The 15135-nt window shown below is 46.9% G+C and overlaps 1 protein-coding gene across 1 annotated transcript in view; it reads left to right on the top strand.

The window, feature by feature from the left end:
- HSPG2 (heparan sulfate proteoglycan 2) overlaps window positions 1-15135 on the top strand; it is a 242884-nt gene that overhangs the window by 154017 nt on the left and 73732 nt on the right. Inside the window, exons 40-51 of the mRNA XM_082274816.1 lie at window positions 471-560; window positions 945-1028; window positions 3268-3360; window positions 3792-3872; window positions 3967-4197; window positions 5900-6013; window positions 6576-6703; window positions 9199-9285; window positions 9685-9743; window positions 9858-10025; window positions 12447-12557; window positions 14255-14355. Coding sequence (XP_082130942.1) covers window positions 471-560; window positions 945-1028; window positions 3268-3360; window positions 3792-3872; window positions 3967-4197; window positions 5900-6013; window positions 6576-6703; window positions 9199-9285; window positions 9685-9743; window positions 9858-10025; window positions 12447-12557; window positions 14255-14355 — 1347 coding nt within the window. The remainder of the gene's footprint in view (window positions 1-470; window positions 561-944; window positions 1029-3267; window positions 3361-3791; window positions 3873-3966; window positions 4198-5899; window positions 6014-6575; window positions 6704-9198; window positions 9286-9684; window positions 9744-9857; window positions 10026-12446; window positions 12558-14254; window positions 14356-15135) is intronic.

Genomic DNA, 15135 nt, shown 5'->3' with positions numbered 1-15135 from the left:
ACAGAGCTTACACTCTAAAAGGAATGGTCAAGAGATACAAGAGGTAATAACTTTGGGGGATGGGCTGATGGAGAAAATAAGAGCATAGTTGTTAGGTGGTTGCCAGATAGGTTTCTCTGAAGAGATGTGTTTTCAGGGATGTCTGAAAGTAGACAAAGTTGGAGATAGTCGGACAGATGGGGGTAGAGCATTCCAGAGGATGGGAGAGGCTCGGGAGAAGTCCTGGAGGTGAGCATGGGAAGTGGTTACAAGGGAGCGAGAGAGCAGGAGGTCCTGGGAGGAACGAGTTGGTTGGGTATATTGTGGATATCTGAATCTTGGATGACAGATTTCTTCCTTGGTATTTTCTGTGTTCAGGCTGAGATTGCTTGATCTTTCACATTTCAGGGTTTGGGGGTTTAGCAATGTCCTTCTGTTGGGTTTTAGTCACAACCAGATACCCCCATAATGCTCCATTTCAATACCCCAAGGCTCTGAGCGGAGATTCCCCTCGGTCATCTGGTCAGGATTCCAGCAATGTCCTCTATTCTCGAACTCCGGGATTAAAAGGGGCTGAGAAGGTATTTATAGAGCTTGGTGTGCGTGAATTGCATGAGGTCTGCATGTCATATGGAGCTCTTCTACGACAGGGTAACGGGCGGCATGTAGAATTTTGGCCTTGCAGTGTCGGGGTCCTGGTTTTATTATTTAGCATCAATGATGCTTTCTGCATAGAGTTTTCTTACTATATTGGTATAGGACTGGGACAACGAGTACATTGGGCAGTAAATGTGCAAATGGGGGGCCGATTCTTCACCTATCAATGGGAAAAGGCTACAGTTGGGTTGTCTTTGATGTAGTCATCTTCTTATTTCCTTTTTTCTGATTTGGAAAGCTGGTTTGCTGCATGTTTCTCTTTCCTAATTCTTCTGCATTAGTCTTTTTATTGCCTCCTCTTTTCATAGTTCACACTGGTCTACAAGGGCTTCTCTCTGATCCCTGAAGGGGTTTTCTACTGGTCCTTGCCTAAAGATTTCCTTGGGGATAAGGTAATGGAATACAAGACACTAAAGGCTAATTGATGTCTTCAAGAGGTTTCCATGGCTTTGACTGGTTCTTACTTACTGGTAAACTGGTCCTAAACCATAGGTGAACTGGCCCTCAGCCATTGGAAAACTGGTCCATGCCCATTAGTGAACTGGTCCTCACTCATTGGTGAACTAATCTTTACTCATTAGTAAACTGATCCTAAACCATGGGTGAACTGGTCTTCACTCATTGGTGAACTGGTCTTCACTCGTTGGTGAACTGGTCTTCACTCATTGGTGAACTGGTCCTCACTCATTGGTTAACTGGTCTTCACTCATTGGTGAACTGGTCCTCACTCATTGGTGAACTGGTCTTCACTCATTGGTGAACTGGTCCTCACTCATTGGTTAACTGGTCTTCACTCATTGGTGAACTGGTCCTCACTCATTGGTGAACTGGTCTTCACTCATTGGTGAACTGGTCCTCACTCATTGGTGAACTGGTCCTCACACATTGGTGAACTAATCTTTACTCATTGGTAAACTGATCCTAAACCATGGGTGAACTGGTCTTCACTCATTGGTGAACTGGTCTTCACTCATTGGTGAACTGGTCCTCACTCATTGGTGAACTGGTCCTCACTCATTGGGGAACTGGTCTTCACTCATTGGTGAACTGGTCTTCACTCATTGGGGAACTGGTCTTCACTCATTGGTGAACTGGTCTTCACTCATTGGTGAACTGGTCCTCACTCATTGGTGAACTGGTCCTCACTCATTGGTGAACTGGTTCTTACTTACCGGTAGGCTGGTCCTCATCCATTAATGAACTGTTCCTCACCTAAAAGTGTACTGGTCCTTACTGTTTTCTAAAATGGTCCTAAGCCATGGGTGAATTGATCCTGTTGGTCCTCTCTCATTGGCGTACTGGTCCTCTTTATTTGGTGGGCTGGCCCTCTCTCATTGGTGGACTGGTCCTCACTCAGTGGGGGACTGGTCCTTACCAATGAGTGAACTGGTTGTTCCCAATGAAATTGTGTCTGGTAGTTGTTTTTTCCCAGGCAGTTCCACATTGCCATTTGTATTCTATCCATTAGAAGACTCTTCTGGTGTCCAGATAACAAAATACTGAAATAATCAGCTAGGATTTGACTGAAGTACGTGGAGATAGTATATAATATATACAGCTGTGGTCACAGAGATACCTTATAGTATACAGAATATCACAATAGACAAAGTATGATCTCTTTACAAAAGTGTCTATAGATGGTAGTTATTGTAGAGTTCAGGTACAAGTCAGTCCAATGTAGTGGATGGGGGCACTGCCAAGAAGAAGTTCAGACCATGTTCACCCAGACAAGGGAATTACAGGGAAGGGCGAGGCACCTGCAATGCACCCAGGGCCACTGAAAAGTCAGTATCAGTTCAAAAGGGGGGCCCAGGCACCTCCCCTACTGCAGACACCGATCCTCTTGTTCCTCCCCCTGCAGTGCTGCCGGCTTCTCCTCCCCTCCCTCTGGCTGCACTGCAGGGGGATCAGTTTTAGGATCTATCCCCCTGCTGTCTGGGCCCCCCTGTGTGCCCCTTTCCCCCGCCGCGCTGCCAGCTTCCCTCTACTCCTCTCCCGCTGCCTACTGCGGGCACACAGACGATTGTTTTAGGATGGAGAGTGGGGGAATGGGACAGTAAATAAATCATATTTACTGTCCCCTTCCTTTCCTGAATAAACACAGTGAGTGATCGGTACTGACTGCTCCTGTGTCCATTCATCACTGAAGCGTAGTAAACTGTGTTCCTTCATAACTGTGTTTGCTATGCTTCGGTTAGTGAATGAGCAGGAAGCCTCTGGCATTGGCTCATACAAATCTGGCGCCTGCGCATTGGCTCATACAAATCTGGCGCCTGCGCATTGGCTCATACAAATCTGGCGCCTGCACATTGGCTCATACAAATCTGGTGCCTTTCTTCTTATAGGCACTCATTGCTGCCTACATTCATTTCCTGTCCCGTTGTTCCATCCGCCTTTCTGGAGTCTCCTTGCCAAATGTTCATGCCTTCAAAAGTTGTTTTTTTTCTGCTATCGCAGACTAAATGTATAAATCCGTATAACATCTGTACACACCAACATAAACTGTGTTTTCTGGCTTTATCTGGAAGGGTATGCTGGTGCTTGTAGTTCCACAGCAGAAGGTTGTATCCAGAAGTTCTGTAAGTTTGCTAATAATCTCTCACAGATAATGATGTCCATTTCATATTTCAGGTGGCGTCATACGGCGGCACGCTGCGCTACACTCTCAGTTACACGGCTGGAATTCGCGGTTCTCCGCTGCCTGATGCAGATGTTCAGATCACGGTATGATAAGTCTGTGGTGGGTGTGAGATATGAGTCTGCCCTAAAGGTGACAGTACCTGGTATTGGTGCCGGGGACTGAGCGCAGTGATGGCTTTCTATAGATGTTAAGGGGGGGTTTTCCTTTATAGAATTTCATCACTTTTTTATAACGGTAGAATTACTTATTTTGCACCGACCTCACCCGTATACAATCCGATGTAAATTATCCTAAAATCTAAAGTCGCCTTTAGCAGTCAGTACATCCAAACGTAAATTGGATTGTGTCATAGCATGACAATATAGGGGTTGGTTTGGCATATGGAGGGGATGTCCCCAGAAAGCCTCTTAATCAATGGGCACCATTGTGGTTGGCCACATTTCTGTTGGTGGAAAAAGGTTCATCTCAATGGAGACCCAACCAAATCTCAAACAACATTCCGTCTGTCCTGCAGGGTAATGACATCACACTGGTGGCCTACCAGACTGAGCTGCGTCCGCGTGATATCAAGACCTTCGAGATCGCCTTCCGAGAGGTGAGGGACTTCGCTTCTCTAACATGAAGGAAATCTGAGGAGTCCACATGTTCCTCACTTGTACCTCAACCTTTTCTTTATCATCTCCCATCAGAGTCAGTGGAAGCGTCCGGATGGGCAGCAGGCTACCCGCGAACACCTGATGATGGCTCTGGCTGATCTTGATGAAGTTCTTATCCGAGCCTCGTATTCCACAGACATGTTATCCTCCAGTATCACCGGTGTAATCATGGAGACTGCTGGACCAGCTTACACCAGACTGCCCCAGGCTTTGGACGTGGAGGAATGCCGCTGTCCCCCTGGATACAAAGGCCTGTCCTGCCAGGTATGATGGGTTGAGTTTGGTCTGAATGTCTATTTTATCTCAACATTGGGAGCGACTGACTACCACCTATACAGTTATATCTTACTATATATACCAATCATCTATGCTATAGTGGGAGCTTTTCCATAAAAAAAGTTCCTTTATGTCTCTTGAGGGTCCCAACATTCTGAGAGGTCCTTGTCCAGTATTTACCCCATCTTCCCAAATGACCACAAGGCCCAGAGAAGGATAATCATCCATACTGCCCAATACTGGTACCTATGGCCTTCTGCTGTTAGCTGGCACTAAGCCATGTCCACACAGTTCCGAACCCTGCAATCCCCTCTCTCAGCAAATCTCCCATCCATTACTCCAGGACAGGCTTTCTCAACCAGGATTCCATGGAACTCTAGGCTTCCTCTAGAGCAAAGGTCTCCAGATTTTCTAAACAATGGGCCAGTTTACTGTCCTTCAGAATTTAGGGGGGCCGGACTGTGGCCAGTGGGAGTAGAAACATCTTGAGTGTCAGCTTTAGTAAATTATGTCCCATAATTGATTTTAGAGGGAGGAATAGTGTCCCATCATTGTGTCAGTTAGAGTGATAGTGTCTCATTGATGTTATCAGTGCAAGGAACAGTGTCCCATCATTGATGTCTGTGGGAGGAATAGTGTCCCATCATTGGTGTCAGTGGGAGGAATAGTGTCCCATCATTGATGTCTGTGGGAGGAATAGTGTCCCATCATTGGTGTCAGTGGGAGGAATAGTGTCCCATCATTGGTGTCAGTGGAAGGAATAGTGTCCCATCATTGGTGTCAGTGGGAGGAATAGTGCCCCATCATTGGGGTCAGTGGAGAAATAGTGCCTCATCATTGGTGTCAGTGGGAGGAACAGAGCCTCATTGATGGTGTCAGTGGAGAAATAGTACCTCATCATTGGTGTCAGTGGGAGGAACAGAGCCTCATTGATGGTGTCAGTGGGAGGAATAGTGCCCCATCATTGATGTCAGTGGAGAAATAGTGCCTCATCATTGGTGTCAGTGGGAGGAACAGAGCCTCATTGATGGTGTCAGTGGAGAAATAGTACCTCATCATTGGTGTCAGTGGGAGGAACAGAGCCTCATTGATGGTGTCAGTGGGAGGAATAGTGCCTCATCGTTGGTGTCAGTGGGAGGAACAGAGCCTCATTGATGGTGTCAGTGGGAGGAATAGTGCCCCATCATTGATGTCAGTGGGAGAAATGGTGCCTCATCATTGGTGTCAGTGGGAGGAACAGAGCCTCATTGATGGTGTCAGTGGGAGGAATGGTAGCTTATCATTGCTGTCTTTTGGACGAATAGAGCCCCACTATTGATTTCAGAAGGAGGAATAGTGCCCCATCATTGGTGTCAGTGGAAGGAATAGTGCTCCATCGTTCATGTCAGTGGGAAGAATGGTGCCCCATCATTGGTGTCTATTGAAGGAATAATGCACCAAGGGCCAGATAAAGGCAAGCAAAGGGCCACATTGGTGCCATAGGCCACACTTTGGAGATCACTGCTCTAGAGGTTGCTAGGGGTTCCTTGAACAATGAGCAATTTAAGCCTCTCAGAGAAAGTTCCCACTAAGACCCTTTTCTCTTTTCTCAAATTTTTATGACTCTTGATTGATGATGATTGGACTTTCACCTGTTGGTATGCCCATGGCAATATTTCCTAGTGGGGTAACCACTTTCTTTCTGTGACAGGACTGCGCCTCTGGATACACTCGTACTGGAGGAGGTCTGTACCTCGGACACTGTGAGCCCTGTGACTGCAATGGTCACTCCGAGACATGTCACCCAGAGACCGGCGCCTGTACGGTAAGTGTGTAACGCCAGAGATTATCGTAATATCCAGATTCCGGACTTTATTTACACATACAATTTTCTTTTATAACTGCTTCCGCTGTTTGTTGTGTCCATGTTCCCACTGCACGGTGTGCACTCAATAGGCATACACAGATCCATGTCCCCACTACATGGTGTGCACTCATAAGACATACACAGATCCATGTCCCCACTACACGGTGTGCACTCAATAGGCATACACAGATCCATGTCCCCACTACATGGTGTGCACTCATAAGACATACACAGATCCATGTCCCCACTACACGGTGTGAACTCAATAGACATACACAGAGCCATGGTCTCCCGAACATACAAAACCTCATTCATTAAAACCTCTAAAACTAGAAATGTCTGTATTCCTTGCAGCGGCCAATCGGATTCCACCTTTATCCTGTGGTTGTAGTTATTTGGCAGCCAATATGACCCCCCATTCAGTTCATGTTCCACCTACACGTTATTCCCAGCAAGTCCCACTTTGCTCCATCATGAAGTATGAAATGTTTTTACCAGTTTGATGTCTTTTGTGACTTAGAACTGTTTACATAACACGGCCGGCGAGTTCTGCGACAAGTGCGAGCCCGGCTTCTACGGCGATGCCACGGCCGGAACTCCTGAGGACTGCCAACCTTGTGCGTGCCCACTGACTGACCCAGAGAACCAGTAAGTGTCCTCCATCTATGGCAGAGACTTACCTGCTGGGGTGTGCACTGTGAGAAAATCAATTACAGGAAATGCCCCCTTTCTTAATCCTTACCCGTCACCTTTATTATTTTAGTTGTATGTTTTATTAATTTCTCTGTGTTGGGCTTATAAATCAATGAAGGATCACTGTTGTCCAAAGATGTTTTTGTCACGGAGCTTACCTTTGTCGGAGTCTGTAACGCAGAGTTGTACGCTCACCTTTGCAGATATCCACAGTCCAAGGTGACCAGGTAAGAAAGCCACCTGGGCTGTGAATCTGTGCACGGGGGCTTGACAGGGAAGGTGCTCCAGTACGCAGGACCGGCAGGAATACAATGGTAAGGGAAGTCCAGGAATAACTGTAGTCACTGGATGACACGAGTCCGGATAAGGATCACAGGAATAACATGGGGCGAAGGTAAGGATGGAAGCCAGAGTCAGTCTGGAACACACGCTTGGGAACACAGGAACAAAGTCTGTCAAACAGGAACAATCTGGAACAAAGATCAGCAATGAACTGACACTGCTCTAAGCGAGAGGCAGTGTTTTATAGCTTGCTTAATGAGCAATTAGCTTCAGGTGGACAATGAGAGACAGGAGCATACTCTGGTGAAGCCCAGCCCCCTAGTGCTGCAGGCAATACCAGATTAACAAGACTGGATCCATATGAGCTGAAGTGTGGCTCAGAGGTAGGATAACAGGACAAAATATCAAACTACACAGGTTCAAATCCCATGTCAGGTACTTAACGGCGGCCATGCCTGGCCGTCTGGAATACATGGCGAGAACAAGTTTTTTTATGTGATATTTTAATGGATTTATTATAAAATTAGATTTTTGTGGAATTTAGTGTCTTGTAAGACTATGTTGTGCCACCAAAGTCCATTTTTCTTTTTTAATTTTTGTTCAAATGTATGTTGTGTTAGATTTCTATGATTTGTTTTCTCTGCTCCTTGCCTCTATGTGGATAAAATCTTCTTTTTGTGCTCTATATCCCCCAAAAAATGGAATCTTTTGCACAGAAAAGCGGCCACCTAAAGACAGCTGTCCTAACTGTAGCTAGAACGTCCTCCACCAGAACCCCTCAAATACCCCCAGGGGAATGACATGTACCCCCCAAATACCCCCAGGAGAATGACATGTACCCCCAAATACCCCCAGGAGAATGACATGTACCCCCAAATACCCCCAGGGGAATGACATGTACCCCACAAATACCCCCAGGGGAATGACATGTACAGCCTCCCACAATGCATAGCTTGGATCTGGTCAAATGGGAGGAGGGGGACTTTTTCAGAAGTGTGTAGATATCCCACTGATGGATCCTGCTGGTGGGTAATAAAGCAGAAACAGGAGTAGACATCTTTATTGTGGGGGGTTAGGGAGCTATTCTGAAGCTAGGGGTGAAACTGGACCAGAGAAAGACCCCATAAGGTATCTTCTGGTGGGGAGGTAGTGTATCCTGCTGGTGAGGAATGAGGCAGAGACAGGAGAAGACCCCTTTATGGTATCTTCTGGTGGGGAAGGTTGGGGTATCATGCTAGTAGGGAGTGAGGCAAAGACAGGAGAAGACCCCTTTACAGTACTTTCTGGTGTGGGGGGGGGGGGGTGGGGTATTCTGCTGGTGACGGTGAGGCAGAGACAGGAGAAAACCCCTTTATAGTTTTTTTCTGGTAGTGGAGGTTAGGTATCCTGCTGGTGGGGGGTAAGGCAGAGAGAGGAGAAGACCCCTTTACAGTACCCTCTGGTGGAGGAGGTAGGGTATCCTGCTAATAGGGGGTAAGACAGAGACAGTAGAAGACCCCTTTACAGTAGTTTCTGGTAGGAGAGGTGGGATATGCTGCTGGCGGGGGTAAATCAGAGACAGGAGAAGACCCCTTTACAGTACCTTCTGCTGGAGGAGTTAGGGTATCCTGCTGGTGGGGGCAAAGCGGAGCCAGGAGAAGACTCCTTTACAGTACCTTCTGGTGGAGGAGGTAGGGTATCCTGCTGGTAGGGGGGCAAGGCAGAGCCATGAGCAGACCATATGTGATACCTTCTAGTGGGGGGTGAGGCAGAGAAAGGGGAAGACCCGGTATAATACCTTCTGAAAAGGGTGGTGGGGTATCCTGCTGGTGGGGGATGAGGCAAAGACAGGAGCAGACCCCTTTACAGTACCCTCTGGTGGAGGAGGTAGGGTATCATGCTAATAGGGGGTAAGACAGAGACAGGAGAAGACCCCTTTACAGTACTTTCTGGTAGGAGAGGTGGGGTATGCTGCTGGCGGTGCTAAATCAGAGACAGGAGAAGACCCCATTACGGTACCTTCCATGGAGTGCCATGCTTAGTTTGATTTTTTTTTCATACACATTCACATTATGTAGTTTAAAACAAATAATGTAAAATAATGATTGTGTTCTGTACATAATTCTGTCTTTGCTGCCATATAATTCAGTAATCATATTTTGATGTCCCTCTGTGATTTTTTTTTTTAGGTTTTCTAAGACATGTGAGACTGTGGGTACGGCTGGGTACCGCTGCACAGCCTGCCCTCCGGGGTACATGGGACAGTACTGCGAGAGGTAAGTCTTATTCACTTCATGTCATAGTGTTGTCAGTTAATAATTGGAAGCCTTGTTGTGTACTGAGGTTGGTAATTCAGTTAACCTCCAGGTCAAGACTCAGATTTGACATTTTGAGCCTCATACTTTGTTCATAGTACAGTACAGATGTTTCCAGATTCAGTAACATTGATCCTCTATGCAGTATATATCTTTAGTTATACGGAAAGTATCAGAATGGTAGAATTGGAATCTCCAGGGAGGGAAGCGTTCATTTTGGGTTACGGTTGGATATGTATCCTGGATGGGGGTTTGTGTCACATCGGTGTCCCGGGAACAGCTCTAGGAATGGATATATGGGATATCTCAGTATGGATGTTTGTCTCACATTTAGTGTCCTTTGTCCCCCCCTCCTGACAGATGTGCCCCTGGCTACACAGGGAGTCCCAACATCCGAGGACAGAAATGTCTCCCCGATGGTGAGTTCTCATCATTTTCCTTCCTGATCTTCATATGAACCCTGAAGGATCTGAAATGTGATTTCTGTGTACCGTCTGATGGGTGACACTTCTCCCCTCCCCCTTTTCTTTCAGATCGAAGATCTCCCTTCATTGTCAGAATTTATCCTGACAAAAAGACGGCTGCAGCGGGTGAGAAGGTGACCCTGCGCTGTCAGGGCAGCGGAGATCCTCCTTACTACTACTTCTGGACACGAGAAGATGGGCGACCAGTTCCCAGCAACTCCCAACTAATAGACAGAGGTAAGAGGGTCCTCTAGCACCCCCGGTACAATTCTCTCCCCAAAAAAATTAGATATCAAAGCTCTTTATGGTAGCTGACCGATGTCTCTTTTCAGTCAAGCCCAGGAATGTGAGAGGAAAGAAAAATGGCAGCAGATGAGTCAGTTTGTAACCAGCAAGGGAAGTGTATATGGGGCAGCACAGAACAATCCAAACTCAGTTTTAGAAACCCTCCATGCAGTTGGCCAGAGAGGGATCACTTTGATGAAGTAGGCCAGAGAGGGATCACTTTGACACAGTTGGCCAGAGAGGGATCACTTTGACACAGTTGGCCATAGAGGGATCACTTTGACACAGTTGGCCAGAGAGGGATCACTTTGACACAGTTGGCCAGAGAGGGATCACTTTGACAAACATCACTTTAAAGCAGGAGGTTGGAGAGGGATCATTTTGATGCAGTTGGCCAGAGAGGAATCACTTTGATACAGTTGGCCAGGGATGGATCACTTTGACACTGTTGGCCAGAGAGGGATCACTTTGATGCAGTTGGCCAGAGAGGGATCATTTTGATGCAGTAGGCCAGAGAGGGATTACTTTATAAACAGTTGGCCAGAGAGGGATCACTTTGAAACAGTTGGCCATAGAGGGATCACTTTGAAACAGTTGGCCATAGAGGGATCACTTTGACACAGTTGGCCATAGAGGGATCACTTTGACACAGTTGGCCATAGAGGGATCACTTTAAAGCAGGAGGTTGGAGAGGGACCACTTTGACTCAGTTGGCCAGAAAGGGATAAGCTTGAAGCAGTAGGCCAGAGATGGATCACTTTGATACAGTTGGCCAGAGAGGGATCATTTTGATGCAGTAGGCCAGAGAGGGATCACTTTGATGAAGTAGGCCAGAGAGGGATTACTTTATAAACAGTTGGCCAGAGAGGGATCACTTTGATAAAGTAGGCCAGAGAGGGATTACTTATAAACAGTTGGCCAGAGAGGGATCACTTTGATGCAGTTGGCCAGAGAGGGATCACTTTGATGCAGTTGGCCAGAGAGGGATCACTTTGATAAAGTAGGCCAGAGAGGGATTACTTTATAAACAGTTGGCCAGAGAGGGATCACTTTGATGAAGTAGGCCAGAGAGGGATTACTTTATAAACAGTTGGCCAGAGAGGGATCATTTTGATGCAGTAGGCCAGAGAGGGATTACTTTATAAACAGTTGGCCAGAGAGGGATCACTTTGATGAAGTAGGCCAGAGAGGGATTACTTTATAAACAGTTGGCCAGAGAGGGATCACTTTGATAAAGTAGGCCAGAGAGGGATTACTTATAAACAGTTGGCCAGAGAGGGATCACTTTGATGCAGTTGGCCAGAGAGGGATCACTTTGATGCAGTTGGCCAGAGAGGGATCACTTTGATAAAGTAGGCCAGAGAGGGATTACTTTATAAACAGTTGGCCAGAGAGGGATCACTTTGATGAAGTAGGCCAGAGAGGGATTACTTTATAAACAGTTGGCCAGAGAGGGATCACTTTGATAAAGTAGGCCAGAGAGGGATTACTTTATAAACAGTTGGCCAGAGAGGGATCACTTTATAAACAGTTGGCCAGAGAGGGATCACTTTGATAAAGTAGGCCAGATAGGGATCATTTTGATGAAGTAGGCCAGAGAGGGATTACTTTATAAACAGTTGGCCAGAGAGGGATCACTTTGATGAAGTAGGCCAGAGAGGGATCACTTTGATGAAGTAGGCCAGAGAGGGATTACTTTATAAACAGTTGGCCAGAGAGGGATCACTTTGATGAAGTAGGCCAGAGAGGGATTACTTTATAAACAGTTGGCCAGAGAGGGATCACTTTGATGCAGTTGGCCAGAGAGGGATCACTTTGATGCAGTTGGCCAGAGAGGGATCTCTTTATAAACAGTTGGCCAGAGAGGGATCACTTTGATGAAGTAGGCCAGAGAGGGATCACTTTATAAACAGTTGGCCAGAGAGGGATCACTTTGATGCAGTTGGCCAGAGAGGGATCTCTTTATAAACAGTTGGCCAGAGAGGGATCACTTTGATGAAGTAGGCCAGAGAGGGATCACTTTATAAACAGTTGGCCAGAGAGGGATCACTTTGATGCAGTTGGCCAGCTTGAACATTTATTGTGAACCAAGAGTCCCTGTTTTTACAATATGTAAAAGTTAGGAATAGGTGTGTATAGCAGAGTGTAGACAGTTCCGTGTCTTCATTGATTTAGATGGCCTCTAGATTTGAGGTGTCCTGTTTGGAATGTGGTTAAGGAGCTGGGTGGTCATTGAATGTTGCTATTAGCAGGACGGGGACTTGCACAGTGGTGAAATACAAGGCTGCAGCGAGTCCGGAGTGTGTGCACCTTGTGATGTTTGTAGATCCTCTACTGAATGTGGTAACCTATGTGTCTCTGGTCCTATTTCAGGTGAAAGCTTACATTTCCCCAGCGTTCAGCCTTCTGATTCCGGCGTCTATATCTGTACCTGCCGAAACTACCAATTCGCCAACACCAGCCGAGCGGAGATCATTGTTCAAGGTTAGTGTCCTCAGGGGGACTGTGTTTGGGTGGACTGTTATAGAGGAGAGTAATGAGAACAGGCACACCTATAGAGAGAGGAGGAACCAGGAGGAATACAATCCGTGTAACACCAGAAGGAGGAGTGGGGTCAAAACCAATCCACATCTGTATACAGTACCTAGATTCTTAAATGGAACTCCAAGAGCTGGATTTTTGTCTTGGCTGGAGTGGAGAAAGGTTAGAAGCTCCGTTGGCTGTGTCCCTGCTGGGGAGATTTCCTAACATTTCCTCTCCGAGGTACAACAGATGGCAATGGAAATCTCAGCAAGAATAGCAATAAAAACCTGACTTAGATTCTAAACCCACCCCCCACTCCATCCAAAACAATATGGGTGAAGGTCTACAATTGCATGTAGACAGGGAGTGTGGTAATTGAGAAGAGTTAGTAGATGTAGTACAGTGTGAAGGGTGCCGAGTCATATATACTGTATATACAAGGTGTTCAAGGTGATCAATGTGCAGTTTGCTACATTAAATGCACAATGGGTTGATTGGTGCCTTAGTCCTGGTAATCTTTTGGTTTGCTGTATTTTTGGTGGTGTGAGGACGGAACATCTATAGAAGGCGTTCTCTACCTTTTTACCCCAGCGGTACACTTTAATTATTTACCTAGGGGGTGGCGGACACTAAATGGAGGCCAGTGTAGGGATTGGGAGAGAGGGGTAGAGAATACTGAATGGAACCCAGTGGAGGGATTGGTAGAGAGGGGTTGAGGGCACTGAATGGGGGCCAGTGGAGGGATTGGCAGAGAGGGGTGGAGGACTCTGAATGGAGGCCAGTAGAGGGATTGGCAGAGAGGGGTGGAGGACACTGAATGGGGGCCAGTGGAGGGATTGGTAGAGAGGGGTTGAGGGCATTGAATGGAGGCCAGTGGAGGGATTGGCAGAGAGGGTTGGTGAACACTGAATGGAGGCCAGTGGAGGGATTGGTAGAGAGGGGTGGAGGACACTGAATGGATGCCAGTGGAGGGATTGGCAGAGAGGGGTGGAGGACTCTGAATGGAGGCCAGTAGAGGGATTGGCAGAGAGGGGTGGAGGACACTGAATGGGGGCCAGTGGAGGGATTGGCAGAGAGGGGTGGCGAACACTGAATGGAGGCCAGTGGAGGGATTGGCAGAGAGGGGTGGAGGACTCTGAATGGAGGCCAGTGGAAGGATTGGCAGATAGGGGAGGAGGACACAGAGTGGAGGCCAGTGGATAGATTGGCACAGAGGGGTGGAGGACACTGAGAGGAGGCCAATGGAGGGATTGAAGGTTTATCCTTATATATACTTTGTGTATATTGGGGTCTGTGGAATATTCCCAAATTGATGTAATAAATATATGAATGGTAACTCATGCAGTCCGTTAACTAACCCATACTTTGTATTACGCTGCCGTCTCCCGGGCCTCTCCTCCACCAGCAGTATATTGAGGTTTGTCAAATTTCCATCTCCAGCGTCATACTACTCTGTTACATTGTATCCCCTGTATATGTATTCTGTATCCCCTAAACCCTACCCCCCCCCCCCCCATTGTCATGTCTCAGCCAATTATTTCCATACAATCCCCTCCAGATCAGCAGCACCCAGGTAGACTCCCTGAGGGCTGTAATGGGTAGTGAACTCTGTGGATCTGAAATGTGGAATAACAGAGATAATCTCATACTTAAAGCAGGCGCCCACACCAGACCAATCACCGTCACCGTGGAGGAGCAGAGGGTTCAGAGCGTACGCCAGGGATCTGATGTCACCTTCATCTGCACCGCAAAGAGCGTGGTGAGTGTGATGCCGGGGGAAGGGGGGGGCGCATTGAACGTTTAGTCTAACCAATTCATTTCCAGCAGGTTTAATCCATTCCTGGCCAGGGTAGGTTTAACGTTTTGTAGATGTGAGTTTGCGTCAAATTTTTCCTTTGTTTTGTTTTTCAGCATTTTAATGATAAAATGTAATAAACAGAGGACAAGGCCATTATATGAGCCGGGGTGACAGGGAAATAAAAGTGTCACATCATAGATCAGGATTGGAATATTCAGTGTATGACTCTGCTGATCCTATAGCGCAAAGCCCATACCCTCCCGCAGGGGTCCTGGGGAAGAGGACCGGCTCTGTAGATCTCACGCCTTGGAAGGTCATGCCTATCAGTCCAGGGGGGTCACACACTGTCTGTAAAGAGAACTTTTCTTTATACTGGGAGCTGTGCGCCATCCTGATTCATCAATTGGATTTGCTTTGTTTGTACTGATCAGAATTTTTTGTACCAATAAAAATGTAATTTCCTATAACTACAAGGTAAAGGGTTTGTAATAATGTACAGGAGCCAAGGAAAGATCCCGTTCATCATGAAAAACCAATATTACCTTCATTTATGATCAGAGGAAATTTGAAGGAACAATTTTTCATGATGAGCTTTAATGTGACAAAGAGCCTGTGATCACATGACCAAGAACCACCCTGATTGGCTCCAACCATCACTGTGGGCGTGAACCTGTCTAGCTGCACCAATACTGCCAGACTCAGGAATCCAAATAGGAGTACCCATCCAAATACTCAGCAACT

Source organism: Pelophylax lessonae (assembly GCF_965119305.1).
Source record: "Pelophylax lessonae genome assembly, chromosome: 12".
Lineage (NCBI taxonomy): Eukaryota > Metazoa > Chordata > Amphibia > Anura > Ranidae > Pelophylax > Pelophylax lessonae.
The sequence above is the reverse complement of the archived record's forward strand: the minus strand, read 5'-3'. Positions and strand labels throughout refer to the sequence as shown.